This window comes from Sorghum bicolor, chromosome 4, assembly GCF_000003195.3.
Source record: "Sorghum bicolor cultivar BTx623 chromosome 4, Sorghum_bicolor_NCBIv3, whole genome shotgun sequence".
NCBI lineage: Eukaryota > Viridiplantae > Streptophyta > Magnoliopsida > Poales > Poaceae > Sorghum > Sorghum bicolor.
Genome location: NC_012873.2, coordinates 61,554,312 through 61,569,745, shown reverse-complemented (window position 1 = coordinate 61,569,745; position 15,434 = coordinate 61,554,312). Strand labels below are relative to the sequence as shown.

The window sequence follows — 15,434 nt, the reverse complement described above, 5'->3', positions numbered from 1 at the left end:
TTTTCGGAGGTGTGCTGTGGTTTTCCTTTGTGTCCAGGCTCGCGTCTCTAGCACGGTCTAGCCTAGGACCAGCACAGTACCATCGTCGAACGCTTATTCAGCTCGCTTTTATAACTAACGTGGTGCTAGTTCGTTCCTTGTTTCAGCCCACCTATAGCTCCACATACTCTACAGCTTGACAGGTCTTGTGCTGCAGCACCGATATACTTCGTCCATTGCTGTACATTTGTTGGCAGACGACCCCTCCTGTCAAGCAAGGTAAGAATTGGTAAGAACTTGTGTTACAGGTTGAGTGTGAGCGACTTGCTGTAGCTACATCCTAGTAGTTGTAGGGCTTTTATTTCTTCACTTGCCTTTTTGTTGTCTTTGTCTTTGAACCATGCCAGGGGCAGATGATGGTAACGAAACACCACATACACCTCGCACTAAGGGCATCATACAACATTTTGAAAGGAAAGTGAAGCTGCACACAGAGGGAGTTGATAACGACTTGCAGGTGACAAATGAAAAGCTGGGGCAGTTGGAGGCTACGCAGACTGCCACAAACAACAAGCTCACAAGTTTGGAGGACTCCGTTGCTAGTGTGGACAAAAGTCTTGCTACTCTCCTAAGGCGATTTGATGATTTCCACACCGAAGATAAAGAGAAGCATAAAGAAGAAAAAGAGGGAGATCGAGAGCACGGTAGTCATGAAGATGACTACACTGGTGATACTGAACATGATGATCAAGACACTCGTGATCGACGTCGCCTTCGTCACAACCGTAGCGGTATGGGTGGCAACCGCCGACGCGAGGTACACAATAATGATGATGCTTTCAGTAAGATTAAATTTAAGATACCTCCTTTTGATGGTAAATATGACCCTGATGCTTACATCACTTGGGAGATTGCTGTTGATCAAAAGTTTGCATGTCATGAATTTTCTGAGACTACACGTGTTAGGGCTGCTACTAGTGAGTTTACAGATTTTGCTTCTGTTTGGTGGATAGAATATGGAAAGAAAAATCCTAATAACTTACCTAGAACTTGGGATGCGCTGAAAAGGGCCACGAGAGCTAGATTTGTTCCATCTTACTATGCGCGTGATATGATAAATAAGTTGCAGCAATTAAGACAAGGTGCTAAAAGTGTAGAAGAATATTATCAGGAATTGCAAACGGGTTTGTTGCGTTGTAACCTAGAGGAGGATGAGAAACCGGCTATGGCTAGATTTTTGGGTGGGTTAAATCGGGAAATTCAGGACATCCTCGCTTACAAAGAATACAATAATGTAACCCGTTTGTTTCATCTTGCTTGTAAAGCTGAAAGGGAAGTGTAGGGACGACGTGCTAGCGCAAGGAGTAATATTTCTATAGGGAAGGCTAATTCATGGCAGCAACGCATGGCTTCAACTCCATCTACACGTATTTCTACTCCATCATCTAGTGACAAGACTCGAGCTGCCCCCACCAATTCAGTTGCGAAGACGATGCAAAAGCCTGCTGCGAGTACTTCATCTGTGGCATCGACGGGTAGAACAAGCAACATACAATGTCACCGGTGCAAGGGATATGGGCACATGATGCGTGACTGTCCAAACAAGCGAGTTATGATTGTCAGGGATGATGGTGAGTACTCATCTGCTAGTGATTTTGATGAGGATACGCTTGCACTGCTTGCGACTGACCATGCAGGTAATGAAGATCAAATAGAAGAACATATTAATGCAGGTGAAGCGGACCACTATGAGAGCTTGATCGTGCAGCGAGTGCTTAGTGCACAAATGGAGATGGCGGAGCAAAATCAGCGACACATTTTATTCCAAACAAAGTGTGTCATCAAAGAGCGTTCTTGTCGCATGATCATTGATGGAGGTAGCTGCAACAACTTGGCAAACAGCGATATGGTGCAGAAGCTTGCCCTCAACACCAAACCACACCCGCATCCCTACTACATCCAATGGCTGAACAACAGTGGTAAGGCAAAGGTAACTAGACTTGTGAGAATTAATTTTTCCATCGGATCCTACAAAGATATTGTTGAATGTGATGTTGTGCCTATGCAAGCTTGTAACATTCTGCTAGGTAGACCTTGGCAATTTGATAGAGATTCTATGCATCATGGTAGATTAAATCAGTATTCTTTTCTATACTATGATCGCAAAAATTGTGTTGCATCCTATGTCCCCTGAAACTATTATGCAAACTGATGTTGCTAGGGCTACTAAAGCAAAGAGCCAGAGCAATAAAAATGATAAATCTGTAATTGGTAATAAAGATGAGATAAAACTGAAAGGACGTTGTATGATAGCTACCAAATCAGATATTAATGAGTTCAATGCATCCACTTCTGTTGCTTATGCTTTGATATGCAAGGATGCTTTGATTTCAATTGAGGATATGCAATGTTCTTTGCCCCCTGCTGTTGCTAACGTTTTGCAGGAGTATTCTGATGTGTTTCCAAGTGAGGTCGGCAGTCTATCTTGGGGTATGCCCACGGTAGTAGTTTATCGGTAGACGGTGCGCAAGCTACGAACTCGATGGTGACGCAAGACACAGACAAGGTTTTTATCTAGGTTCGGCCGCCGTGTGGGCGTAATACCTACGTCCTGCGTCTGATTGTATTGGATTGTGTCGAGAAAATCATGTGTATGACTTCTCCTCTAGGGGACCTCTGCCCCTCCTTATATATCCTGAAGGGACAGAGTTACAAGCAAACTATCATATTTGGTACAATATCTTGTAGCCTTGCGGTGCACGTCGACCAGCGTCATGCGCTGCACGTTTTCATCTTGTGGGCCGAGCCACCTCTGATGGTGCGGCCCATATCGGCCTATGAGGGTATAGGGGTTTATACCCCCACAGCTAGTCCCCGAGCACCATGTATTGTGATGTAACACGCCGTCTTGAGCTTCTTCGATCAGTGAGGCTTGACGTCTTCAATAAGCAGGAAAGTCGTCCAAACAGTTGCAACGGTATTTTGACCAACTCAAAAAACAGTTGATCAACATTGACATCGAAGAAGCAGGTTGTTCGAAGAATGCATGGTGCTCTAAATTAAAAAAGATTTCTTTCCTAGTGAAGTGTGCCCACTTTACTTTTCTGAAAAGTATAAACCTCAAAAAAGCAAGCATATTCACCGCAAGGTGAAGTGTGCCCACTTAGTCCCCGAGCCTGGTAGTAGGTGACGTAGGCACGTGGTGCCAGGGTCAAAAGAAAAGTCCTCAAAGAAATTCTGAAACTGAGATGCATCGCCAGATGCATCGTACCGATGTAGTCCCCGAGCTTGCTGGAAGGTGAAGTATGAGCCTTGTAGCAAGGTCTAAAAAATTGAATTTACCAGTCCGTCTGCAATTGAATAGACTAATCGACCAGTCCCCGAGCATATAACGCTCGGTGGTCGGTACAGTCCCCGAATTCTCAAATTGGTGGGTTGGTCGACCAGTCCCCGAGCGTATAGTGCTCGGTGGTCGGTACAGTCCCCGAATTCTCAAATTGGTGGGCTGGTCGACCAGTCCCCGAGCGTATAGTGCTCGGTGGTCGGTACAGTCCCAAAACTCTCAAATTGGTGAGCTGGTCGAACAGTCCCCGAGCGTATAGTGCTCGGTGGTCGGCACAGTCCCCGAGCACGGCGTAGGGACCAGTGGACAAGTCTCCGAGCGTGGTTGGGAACGTAAACGTGCTCGGTGGTCGGCACAGTCTTCGAGCACAGCATAGAGAGTAGTCGACAAGTCCCCGAGCGTGGTTGGGAACGTAAACGTGCTCGGTGGTCGGAGCAGTCCCCGGGCACAGCGTAGGGAATAGTCGACGAGTCTCCGAGCGTAGCTTGTCGACTGGGCCAAACTCCTGAAAAATAAATATAAAAAATTGGTAGTACATGATGTATAAATAACCTTTAGATAAAAAATCAGTACTAAGATAAGTTTTAGATTTTTTGTTATAAAATTAGCACGAGTAGTTAGTTCATTCTAGAGCTTGTACCAGCTCTGGTCTAGCCAACAATCAGCATGAGGTGCGGAACGTAGACACGCGTGGGATTGCCAGCCTCGCCAGAGAGCTACTGCCGACCACCCTGAACGCAGAGGGCGGATCTCATGCACGTGTAGGGAGGAGTCGGAGACAGTGCCGACTCTGGAAAGCTCGTGTAGGAGAAAAAACTAGTCGGCTAACCAAAAAGTTGTTTTGAAGGATAATAAAAAATATTATGCCAAAAATAAATAAAATATTAGAAGTGTACTTATCTTTGGACGAAAGTCTGGTCGGTGACGACAAAATTGTCTGGCCCTCGAGCTTTTGGACTTGTTGTCGTGACGGTGGTCGCGGTTGTCGTAGTGCCGTTCTTCGCGGCGATTATTATTGCGACTCGTGGTCAGAGCAAGTAGGCCAAACAACTTGGTTGATAGCCTGAGCAGGTCGGTGTTGTCGATCTGCCTCCCTTTGTAGCAGAGAAGCGGCGACGCGTTGTCGGCGTGGTCGGAGACGTTGCTGGTGTGGTCGAAGCCGTAGCCAGCGTGGTTGGAGCTGCAGCCGACGTCGGTGAAGAAGTGATCGACACAGATCGGATCTACGCCTCCTTCGCGGTCGTGGTGGTGAAGCTGTTGAAGCTGACGGTGAACGTGAAGCCGCTCGCCATGGCCGCGAAGTCGGGGATGATGGCCATATTGTTCGTCAGGAGAGCTGTACGCACAACCCTACCTGGCGCGCCACTGTCGACGAAAACTGGTCGGCAGTCTACCTTGGGGTATGCCCACGGTAGTAGTTTATCGGTAGACGGTGCGCAAGCTACGAACTCGATGGTGACGCAAGACACAGACAAGGTTTTTATCCAGATTCGGCCGCCATGTGGGCGTAATACCTACGTCCTGCGTCTGATTGTATTGGATTGTGTCGAGAGAATCATGTGTATGACTTGTCCTCTAGGGGACCCCTGCCCCTCCTTATATATCCTGAAGGGACAGAGTTACAAGCAAACTATCCTATTTGGTACAATATCTTGTAGCCTTGCGGTGCACGTCGACCAGCGTCATGCGCTGCACGTTTTTATCTTGTGGGCCGAGCCACCTCTGATGGTGCGGCCCATATCGGCCCATGAGGGTATAGGGGTTTATACCCCCACAGGTACCAGCGGGGCTGCCTCCACTACACGGGATTGAGCACCAAATTGATCTGATTCCTGGAGCAGTTTTGCCAAATCGTGCACCATACAGGACAAACCCGGAGGAAACAAAGGAAATTCAGCGACAAGTGCAAGAACTACTAGACAAAGGTTATGTCCGAGAATCTCTTAGTCCTTGTGCTGTTCCAGTAATTTTAGTGCCTAAGAAAGATGGAACATGGCGTATGTGTGTTGATTGTAGAGCTATTAATAATATCTCCATTCGATATCGACACCCTATTCCACGATTAGATGATATGCTAGATGAGCTGAGTGGTGCTGTTGTGTTTTCAAAAGTTGATTTACGTAGTGGGTACCACCAGATTCGTATGAAATTGGAAGATGAATGGAAAACTGCTTTCAAAACTAAGTTCGGTTTGTATGAGTGGTTAGTCATGCCTTTTGGGTTAACTAATGCACCTAGTACTTTTATGAGATTAATGAACGAGGTTTTGCGTGCTTTCATTGGGAAATTTGTTGTCGTATATTTTGATGACATATTGATTTACAGCAAATCATTGGATGAACATCTTGATCATTTACGTGCTGTTTTTAATGCACTACGCGAGGCACGTTTATTTGGTAACCTTGAGAAGTGCACCTTTCGCACCGATCGAGTGTCTTTTCTTGGTTATGTTGTGACTCCATAGGGAATTGAGGTTGATCAAGCCAAGGTGGAAGCTATACAGGGATGACCTGTCCCAAATACTATCACCCAGGTGCGGAGTTTCCTAGGACTTGCTGGATTCTAGCGTCGTTTTGTGAAGGATTTCAGCACCATTGCTGCACCATTGAATGAGCTTACAAAGAAGGGGGCGCCTTTTGATTGGGGCAAAGCACAAGAGAATTCATTCAACATGTTGAAAGATAAGTTAACTCATGCACCTCTCCTACAACTTCCTGATTTTAATAAGACTTTTGAGCTTGAATGTGATGCTAGTGGAATTGGTTTGGGAGGTGTTTTATTACAAGAGGGAAAACCTATTGCATATTTTAGTGAGAAATTGAGTGGGCCTGTTCTCAATTATTCAACTTATGATAAAGAACTCTATGCTCTTGTTAGAACATTAGAGACATGGCAGCATTATTTGTGGCCCAAAGAGTTTATTATCCATTCTGATCATGAATCTTTGAAACATATTCGTAGTCAAGGAAAACTGAATCGTAGGCATGCAAAATGGGTTGAATTTATTGAATCTTTTCCTTATATTATTAATCACAAGAAAGGGAAGGAAAATATTATTGCTGATGCTTTATCACGGAGATATACTTTGCTGAATCAACTTGATTACAAGATATTTGGGTTAGAAACAATTAAAGACCAATATGTTCATGATGCTGATTTTAGAGACGTGTTGCTGCATTGTAAAGATGGAAAAGGGTGGAGTAAATTCATCGTTAGTGATGGGTTTGTGTTTAGAGCTAACAAGCTATGCATTCCAGCTAGCTCTGTTCGTTTGTTGTTGTTGCAGGAAGCGCATGGAGGTGGCTTGATGGGACATTTTGGAGCAAAGAAGACCGAGGACATACTTGCTGGTCATTTCTTTTGGCCAAGGATGAAGAGAGATGTGGAGAGGTTTGTTGCTCGTTGCACAACATGTCAAAAGGCAAAGTCACGGTTAAATCCCCACGGTTTGTATTTACCTCTTCCTGTTCCTAATGCTCCTTGGGAGGATATATCTATAGATTTTGTGTTGGGACTACCAAGGACTAGGAGGGGACGTGATAGTGTGTTTGTGGTTGTTGATAGATTTTCTAAGATGGCACATTTCATACCATGTCATAAAACTGATGATGCTACAAATATTGCTGATTTGTTCTTTCGAGAAATTGTTCGCTTACATGGTGTGCCCAACACAATTGTTTCTGATCGTGATGCTAAATTTCTTAGTCATTTTTGGAAGACTTTGTGGTTCAAATTGGGTACTAAGCTTTTATTTTCCACCACTTGTCATCCCCAAACTGATGGTCAAACTGAAGTTGTTAATAGAACTTTATCCACTATGTTAAGGGCTGTTTTAAAGAAGAATATTAAGATGTGGGAAGAATGTTTGCCTCATATTGAGTTCGCCTATAATCGTTCATTGCATTCTACTACAAAAATGTGCCCTTTTGAGATTGTCTATGGCTTCTTGCCACGTGCTCCTATTGATTTAATGCCTTTGCCAAGTTCTGAAAAAAATAAATTTTAATGCTAAGCAACGTGCTGAATTGATGTTAAAATTGCATGAAGCCACTAAACAAAACATAGAGCGCATGAATGCTAAGTACAAATACGCTGGAGATAAAGTTAGAAAGCAATTGATTCTGGAACCTGGGGATTTGGTTTGGTTGCATTTGCGAAAAGATAGATTTCCAGAACTGAGAAAATCCAAATTGATGCCTAGAGCTGATGGTCCTTTTAAAGTGCTGCAACGAATTAATGAGAATGCATATAAGCTTGATCTTCCTGCATATTTTGGGGTTAGTCCCACATTTAACATTGCAGATTTGAAGCCTTATTTGGGTGAGGAAGATGAGCTTGAGTCGAGGATGACTCAAATGCAAGAAATGGAGGATGATGAGGACATCAACACCAGCGATACATCCTCTCCGACACAACCTATAGCTGGTCCTCTTACTCGTGCTCGTGTTCGTCAACTTAATAATCAAGTGAGTTCCTTGATAAGCTCGTGTCCATCTTGTTTAGACAATGGAAACGCGTGCACTCTTGTTTTGATTAGGAACCAAGGAGAAGACCGAAAGGGAGAAGGACTCACGCTCGCTGGATTCAGACAGCAGCAAAGCGCCAACTTGTGACCGTTACCACAGTTGCATACGGATTCAGATTCAGGCGCTTCAGGACTTGTTGGAAAGCTTATCAAGTCTACTTTCGTATGAATCAAGTCCCACGTCAATACCTGTTCGGCAGCAGCGGCAATGATCCAATTACCGTCGATAGGTCTTGCTGTCTAGGGTGCTGCGTCACCTCATTTTGGGCTGATGGCCCATGTATCAAGTTGGGTCCATTAGGGACGCGTCCTAGGGTTGGAGGATGACCCCACACCTCTTTGGTCGTCAATCCATCTACTTATATTCCTCTAGAGTCGCCATGGTCGTTGGGTTTTGTTTAGATAAAGTTTAGCCTTCGCTACTTGCTTGTAGGCGCGCGTGCAGGATCAGCCGCCCGTCTCCTTGTCTTCGAAACCCCATTGTTGATTCAGATTTAGTTTGAAACCTTCAATTCATCTTGCAAATTCAGTGCTTGTTTCCTCGTTCTTGCTAGTTCTTCGATTGCTTGCAGGACGGGAGCCCTAGGGGCTGGTTGTCGCGCTCCACAAGATCATGACGGCTATTGGATGTGGTGTATCGGTTGCTAAGGCGCAGTCTTGAGAGCTGTAGTCGGGCCGTGAACGTCATCTCCATCCACCAATCGAGTTATCCCCGTCTCTCATCAAAAGATCGGGCAAAAACTCTAGCGGGTTCGCATCACATATACCTGATGAGAATCAAGTCTTGGAAGCAATGGTAGCTGATAATTTTCATCAGGAACAATCAATTCAGATTGGGTTGACCTTAACCAGAATGGAAGACAATCAGATGGCATGGTCTCAGGCCACCAATGCAGAAGCAACCAGGCTAAGCACTAGGTTCTTTTCCTCAGGTAACCCTGCAAACCTACAAGTGTCTATCCCTGCTACCTGGGTTAATTTCTTTACTGCCCAACTGTTGGACCCCAATAATTTTGATTGGATTAAGAACATCTTAGCTTCGGGCTTGATTGGTCACCTAGACAGCGCTGATTCTGGAATAGTTGATTTCTCTGTCCCTACTTCACGCCTAGAATTTAACTTATCCTGCCTCACAGATTCCCTGGGGAAAGGACAGGAGACAAGTCAGGAATACGCAAAGGAAGCCCCCCCAAAGAAAAGATACAACAAAAGGACTGCAGCAGTTGTGGAGACAGAGGTAAGAAGGAGTCCTAGAATCAAGAGCTCCAACAAAGGTTTTAGGTCTGAGGGTTGCAAAGAAAAAAATTGCTTTGCCTGCAGAGTCAAACCACCAACCCTAAAAAAAGAGAATATCAGGAAAATTGCAATACAATTCTGCAACCTTGATGATTCTGAGATATGTGATGATTCGTTGCAGGGGAAAAGAAAGAAGGCCTATCCAGTGGCCAGGGCACGCATCACCCTCGCAGAAGTTGAGGTGAGAAAGTCTACGGAAGAGGTAGAGGAGGAGGCTGCTGATAATGCAGGAAAGGAGGTTCAATCAACACACCAGACCAATGAAGCCAAGGAATGAAGAAGCTCAGAGAAAGCAAGTCTGGAGGGGTTGTCTCCAACCACCACTTGATAGTGGCTTTTGTAGGGCTCTTTTGCTTGCAGAGATGTGGTTAGACTCTGTAATCTGCCTGAAATTCTTAATTCAGACAGTAATGCCCAGAGGGCAATGTGTTGTATTAAGTATGGGCTACTTGTTGCCTACATTTGTGCCTATGAGCTACCGTTCAGAACTTAAGTCTGCTGTTAGCCTAGTGAAGTATGGTCGGGTTTCAGGTGAACAATCATGCAGCGCGACAACAAATATTGGGTTAACCACAGATATCTATGCTTTTTATCATTTCAAGGTGATCTGCTTATCAAGGCTGATGTTCTTAAAATGTTTACCGATAGCCCAGGATAGAGGGCAGAAAAGAAAGTCCAACCACGCAGTTTAATCAATGAATACAACGATTAATAGAAGTTGGAACATCCTGCACTGGAACGTGAGGGGCTTAAACTCAAAGGAAAAGTGGAATCCAATCAGAAATAAGATAGTAGACCTCGCCGTTGATATCATCTGCCTCCAAGAAACAAAAAAGACAGTTTTGATATAGCCTTCCTAAGGAATATCTGCCCTCCAGATTTTGATAGATTTGAATACTTGCCATCAGTAGGAGCCTCGGGTGGGATACTCACTGCTTGGAAAAGCAATCTTTTCAGTGGAGAACTTATTTTTTCCAATGAATACGCGATCTCAATCCAAATGAGCTCAATGCACAACAATGATTCCTGGCTTCTAACAAATGTTTATGCTCCATGTACTGATGAAGGAAAGAGACAGTTTGTGAACTGGTTAAAAAACATTCAAATTCCCCATGAAGTGGACTGGTTGGTGGTTGGTGATTTCAATCTCATGAGAAAGCACGAAGATAGGAATAAGGAAGGGGGTGATAGTTCTGAAATGTTTCTGTTTAACAGTGCCATCAGCTCCCTTGGTCTCAATGAAATTATTTTACAAGGAAGAAAATACACTTGGTCGAACATGCAATCAAACCCTCTTCTTCAAAAGATTGATTGGACCTTTACCTCTAACTCCTGGAACATCAAGTTCCCAGATACCTCGGTCAAAGGCTACGATGTGACACCCTCTGATCATGCTCCCTGCCTGGTAAAAGTTTCAACCAACATTCCAAAGACCAAAGTCTTCAGATTTGAAAATTGTTGGCTTAGATTGCCAGGCTTCCAACAAATTATTTCTGATGTTTGGAATGTGCCAACGCCTCACCTTGATCAGGCAAAAAGCATTACGACGAAGTTCAAAAAATTGAGGAAAGCCCTAAAAGAAAAGCAAGCTTCAATGGCCAACCTGAAAACAATCATCTCAAAAGTAAAACTGGTCATCCAGTTCCTTGAATTGCTAGAAGAATATAGAGACTTTAGTCTGCTCGAATGGAACTTTAGAGCTATCCTAAAAAAGAAACTGACCGAACTCCTAGAACAACAGAAGATCTACTGGAGACAAAGAGGGGCAATAAAATGGATAAAACTCGGAGACGCAACAACCAAATTATTTCATGCAAATGCAACAATAAAAATGAGAGGTAATCTGGTGAATCAGCTACAGAAGCAGGATGGTTCTATCTTAACTGCACACAAGGACAAAGAACAACATATCTGGGAAGAATTCAAAGAAAGATTGGGGACAAAAGAAGAAACAAGGTTTGGCATCAACCCAGACACAATACTTCAGGCAAGCAATGACCTTGAGACTTTGGAGGAGCCCTTTACTGAAACAGAAATTGAATCAGTAGTCAAGCTTCTACCAAATGACAAATCACCTGGTCCAGATGGTTTCAGTAATGAATTCATGAAGGCCTCTTGGCAAACTGTAAAGGTGGACATTTTTAACCTTTGCCATGCCTTCCACAACCACAATGTCTGTCTGAGGAGCATCAACACTTCTTTCATCACCCTAATCCCCAAATCACATAACCCTGTTTCGGTCAATGACTACAGACCAATCTCCCTCAACACAGAATGTACAACGCGTTTGCTAAGAACTACAAGCTGAAGAAAGTGATCTCATGACGCGACTACAAGCTACTCAGCTCACCGCTGTCGGCAGGCCTCATCCTGGAGACCCGAGTGACGCGCCCAGGCCCAAGAAGGGAACACGGAATAGAGTCGGCAACGTGAGAGTCTCTGGGCCAGAGTGGGCCTATGTTGCTGGTAATGAGAAGCCCATCACGGGAAATTTAATTGGGTGGACGACAGGCTCACAACACCGTGTGTGTGCTCCCCCTGATCGATGATACGTGGATGAGAATTTGATCAGACGTATCGCGTGACTCTGACAAACTTCAGTGCGGAGTAAATCAGTAGAGAGTTACTACTATACATCGATGTTCATCAATGATGTTACTCTATAATGTAATGACCCTGACGAGTTTTGTGGCTGGATTCGCCGCTGTCTACACGTGAGTTCAAATAGCTTGAGGATACGATGATGACGTACAAAGTGACAAAGTGACGTACTTCCAGTCTACCGGCCCGGGGAGAGGTTTTAGATTTAGGGGCTGTTTATCTAAAAAGTTTGCAAAAAAATTTAAAATTTTTTGACGGATTGAATCCTGCAACACATGTATGTATATAGTATTAAATATATATAAAAAATAATTAATTATATAATTTGTTTGTAATTTGTGAGATAATTTTTTTAAAATTTAGTTAGTCGATAATAATTATTAAATATAAACGTGATACTATAAATATTTTATAATTTTTTTTACAGGCCTTAACGCACGCAGTAAGGCCTTGTTTAGTTCCAAAAAATTTTGCAAAATTTTTCAGATTCTCCGTCACATCGAATCTTTAGACATATGCATGAAGTATTAAATATAGACAAAAATAAAAACTAATTGCACAGTTTGGTCGAAATTGACGAGACGAATCTTTTGAGCCTAGTTAGTCTATGATTGGACAATATTTGTCAAATACAAACGAAAGAGCTACAATGTCGATTTTACAAAATATTTTGAAACTAAACAAGGCCTAATTGAATTGCTGATTTTTACCCGGTCATGAGAAGGAAGCGCCGCCGCACGCATCGTTTGACGGGACGGAATCGCAGAAGCGCGTGCTCGCTACGCGATGCCATCTCTGCATCCCAACCGTTCGTGTTCGCGCAAATGGCTCAGATGTATTCTCACCCCACGGGCGAAAAATTCTCGCGAAACTTCTATGCTTGCTCACGAGGCTTTGCACGACTAGTTCTGACTTCTGCGAGGCTAATCCGAGAACCAAAGACTACTCCTGCTTGGCTGCTTTCATCAACTCCGGCGACTTGGAGAAGGCGAAGTTCCAGAATCCGATCGGAAGTTTGGTGCTCGCGCGTTGAGAGGTTGATTTCGGTGCGGCGATGGGGCAGGCTTTCCGCAAGCTGTTCGATGCCTTCTTCGGCACCAGCGAGATGAGGGTATGCTGATCTTTTCGCCCGCGATTTTTCTTCCGCTATCTGGTTGTACTTTCAACGAACTGCCTGTATCATTTTGTTGACTGTGGTGGTGTGCTTGCTTATTAGGTTGTGATGCTTGGTCTGGATGCCGCCGGTAAAACCACCATCCTGTACAAGCTGCATATCGGGGAGGTTCTGTCGACTGTTCCCACGATTGGTAGGTGGTTATCTGTTTCATGATTTCCTTTAGTTTTTTTGTAGTTTAATTAATATTACCAGGGCTCCGGATGTGTTGCCGAGGCAGAGGAGGTTTCTGCTGTGGGGTGAAAGAAATTGATGCTCGTGCTATATGGGGGTTGGGATTTGCCAAATTTGCTACTACAGATTTACCCAAATGATTACTGACTAATAGTAGTATATTTCCTCCAGTTAAACACTTTGCTGCTCTATAGATAGCAGTCTATTAGTAACCAATCAATTCGTCCACTAAACATGTATACCATATCAACTATAGACAACTAGTTGCATGTTCTTAAAACGATGATAATTAAAATGAACGATGTTTCGCTTTGCCTGCAAATTCGTGTGTGATGATATCTCTCTGATGCTACTACTAGGTTTCAATGTCGAGAAAGTTCAATACAAGAATGTGATGTTTACTGTTTGGGATGTTGGTGGCCAAGAAAAGTTGAGGCCCTTGTGGAGGCACTACTTCAACAATACTGATGGCTTGGTATGTTTTAGTGCTTTTATTCTTTTTTTTAGTGCTTTTCTTCTTTTATAGACCTTTATAAAATGATATTGTTCTGTTTGTAATTGTTCTGGTTGATGGGTTGGATTATTTATGCTTCACTTGGTGAGTTTGTGGGGATACTCCTGAAATTATTTTGTAATGTCAATCACATCACTGGTAATCTTCGGGGCAGTTACCGTTTCCCTTCAGTGAAACATATTCTACATCCATTGATGTTTCTCTTCCTCGAGATACTGTCTTCAAATTGCAGAGCTTTGTTGGGTTTATGATTATGACCATACATGGTGACTCTTTATGCATATTCGGAGTTGCAGATCTACGTAGTTGATTCATTGGATCGGGAGAGAATTGGTAAAGCCAAAGCTGAATTTCAGGTCTGTAAATTGTCATAGTCAGAGCTTCTAATTGCTGAATTCAGTTTCTTCAACCAAGTTAATGTTGAGCAATTCTGTTGCAGGCTATAATCAATGATCCTCTGATGCTTAACAGTGTCATATTGGTATTTGCCAATAAGCAAGATATGGTGAGGCAACAACACTTGACTCCTTTTAACATGAATATTCCTAAAAACGAATGGTTACTGAGCTGCGCAAACGCTGCTTTGATATATTATATTTGTCTGCTTGTGAAAAATTTCCTTTACTAATCTTCAGATATGATAGTAAATTTCAGAACATTTATTTTATGCTGAAATTGATGCCAAGCCTTTTGGACATCAATTCATATACCAAGAGACACCTTCATTTCAGTTTTTAGTGAAGAATACTATGAAGATAAATCTGCATCTCACTGCATTGCAATCAGGCTCTGTTCTTTTAAAGAATGGTTCGCTCAGACCTTAACATATCTTGTACTGCATTGATTTAACTCCCAATATTTAGTTTAATTTATGTGTAGATGTGAGCTTCTCTGGCATCCCCAATTTAGGGTGAGTGCTGCATGAGAAAAGTATACTCTGCCATGAAACATATCATTGCTGGCAGCAAGCTGCGCTTCATTTGTTGTTCTGTTGTTAAGGACAATATGTGAACAATATGTCTGTGTCTTGATCATATATGTTCTTGTGCATCTGCACCCTCTGCACTTAGTGAGTTCACCTATGCTAGCTGCTGCTGCCTGATGTAATTTTCCTTGTTTTTTAGAAAGGGGCAATGACACCAATGGAGGTGTGTGAGGGCCTTGGCCTCTACGATTTGAAGAATCGCATCTGGCACATCCAAGGCTCTTGTGCGCTCAAAGGTGATGGCCTTTATGAGGGCTTGGACTGGCTGGCAAGCACACTGAAGGAATTGCAAGCTTCAGGCCGCCTACCCTCTGGAGGGACATCGTTGTTCTAAGAAGCAAGTCTGCCTGTAAGATCCTTCGGCTGATATACTAGTAATAATGGATCAAGAGATTTTTTTTTGTGTCATGGTCTCCTGGCTTTGTACAAATACCTAGGGACTTGTCAGTGATCTAACCTGTGATATAGGGACCTTGTAAATTTCGTTGAGAGTTCATACAAAGCTAACCGGTGGATGCATTTGTCACATGTGAGAATTGAGAAGTCAACTTCCACATACTATTATTGTAAGAATTTCTGTAAATTGAAGTTGGCAAACAAAAATTTTTCTCAACAAATTGGTGTCATTATATCACTCTGATGGTCATTCATCAGGATTGAGTTTATTAAACGAAAGAAGAGACCTGGTCATCCTAAAATGATGGCTGAATGTGTTTTGATGGGCTGCTTCACCCAATGTTCTCTTCTAAAAACATGTGGTGTGCATTGATAATTTTATTCGATGCGGTGCCTAATATTTGTATGAATAATCAGATCGACAACGGCCAACGTAGGCCATTACTT

The 15,434-nt window shown here is 43.3% G+C and overlaps 1 protein-coding gene across 1 annotated transcript; it reads left to right on the top strand.

Moving 5' to 3' along the window:
* Nucleotides 12,597–15,220, top strand: LOC8073173 (ADP-ribosylation factor). Its single transcript, XM_002454390.2, has 6 exons — nt 12,597–12,855; nt 12,961–13,051; nt 13,452–13,567; nt 13,903–13,962; nt 14,046–14,111; nt 14,731–15,220. The coding sequence occupies exons 1-6, from the start codon at nt 12,799–12,801 to the stop codon at nt 14,923–14,925; spliced, it is 585 nt and encodes a 194-aa protein (XP_002454435.1). The 5' UTR covers nt 12,597–12,798; the 3' UTR covers nt 14,926–15,220.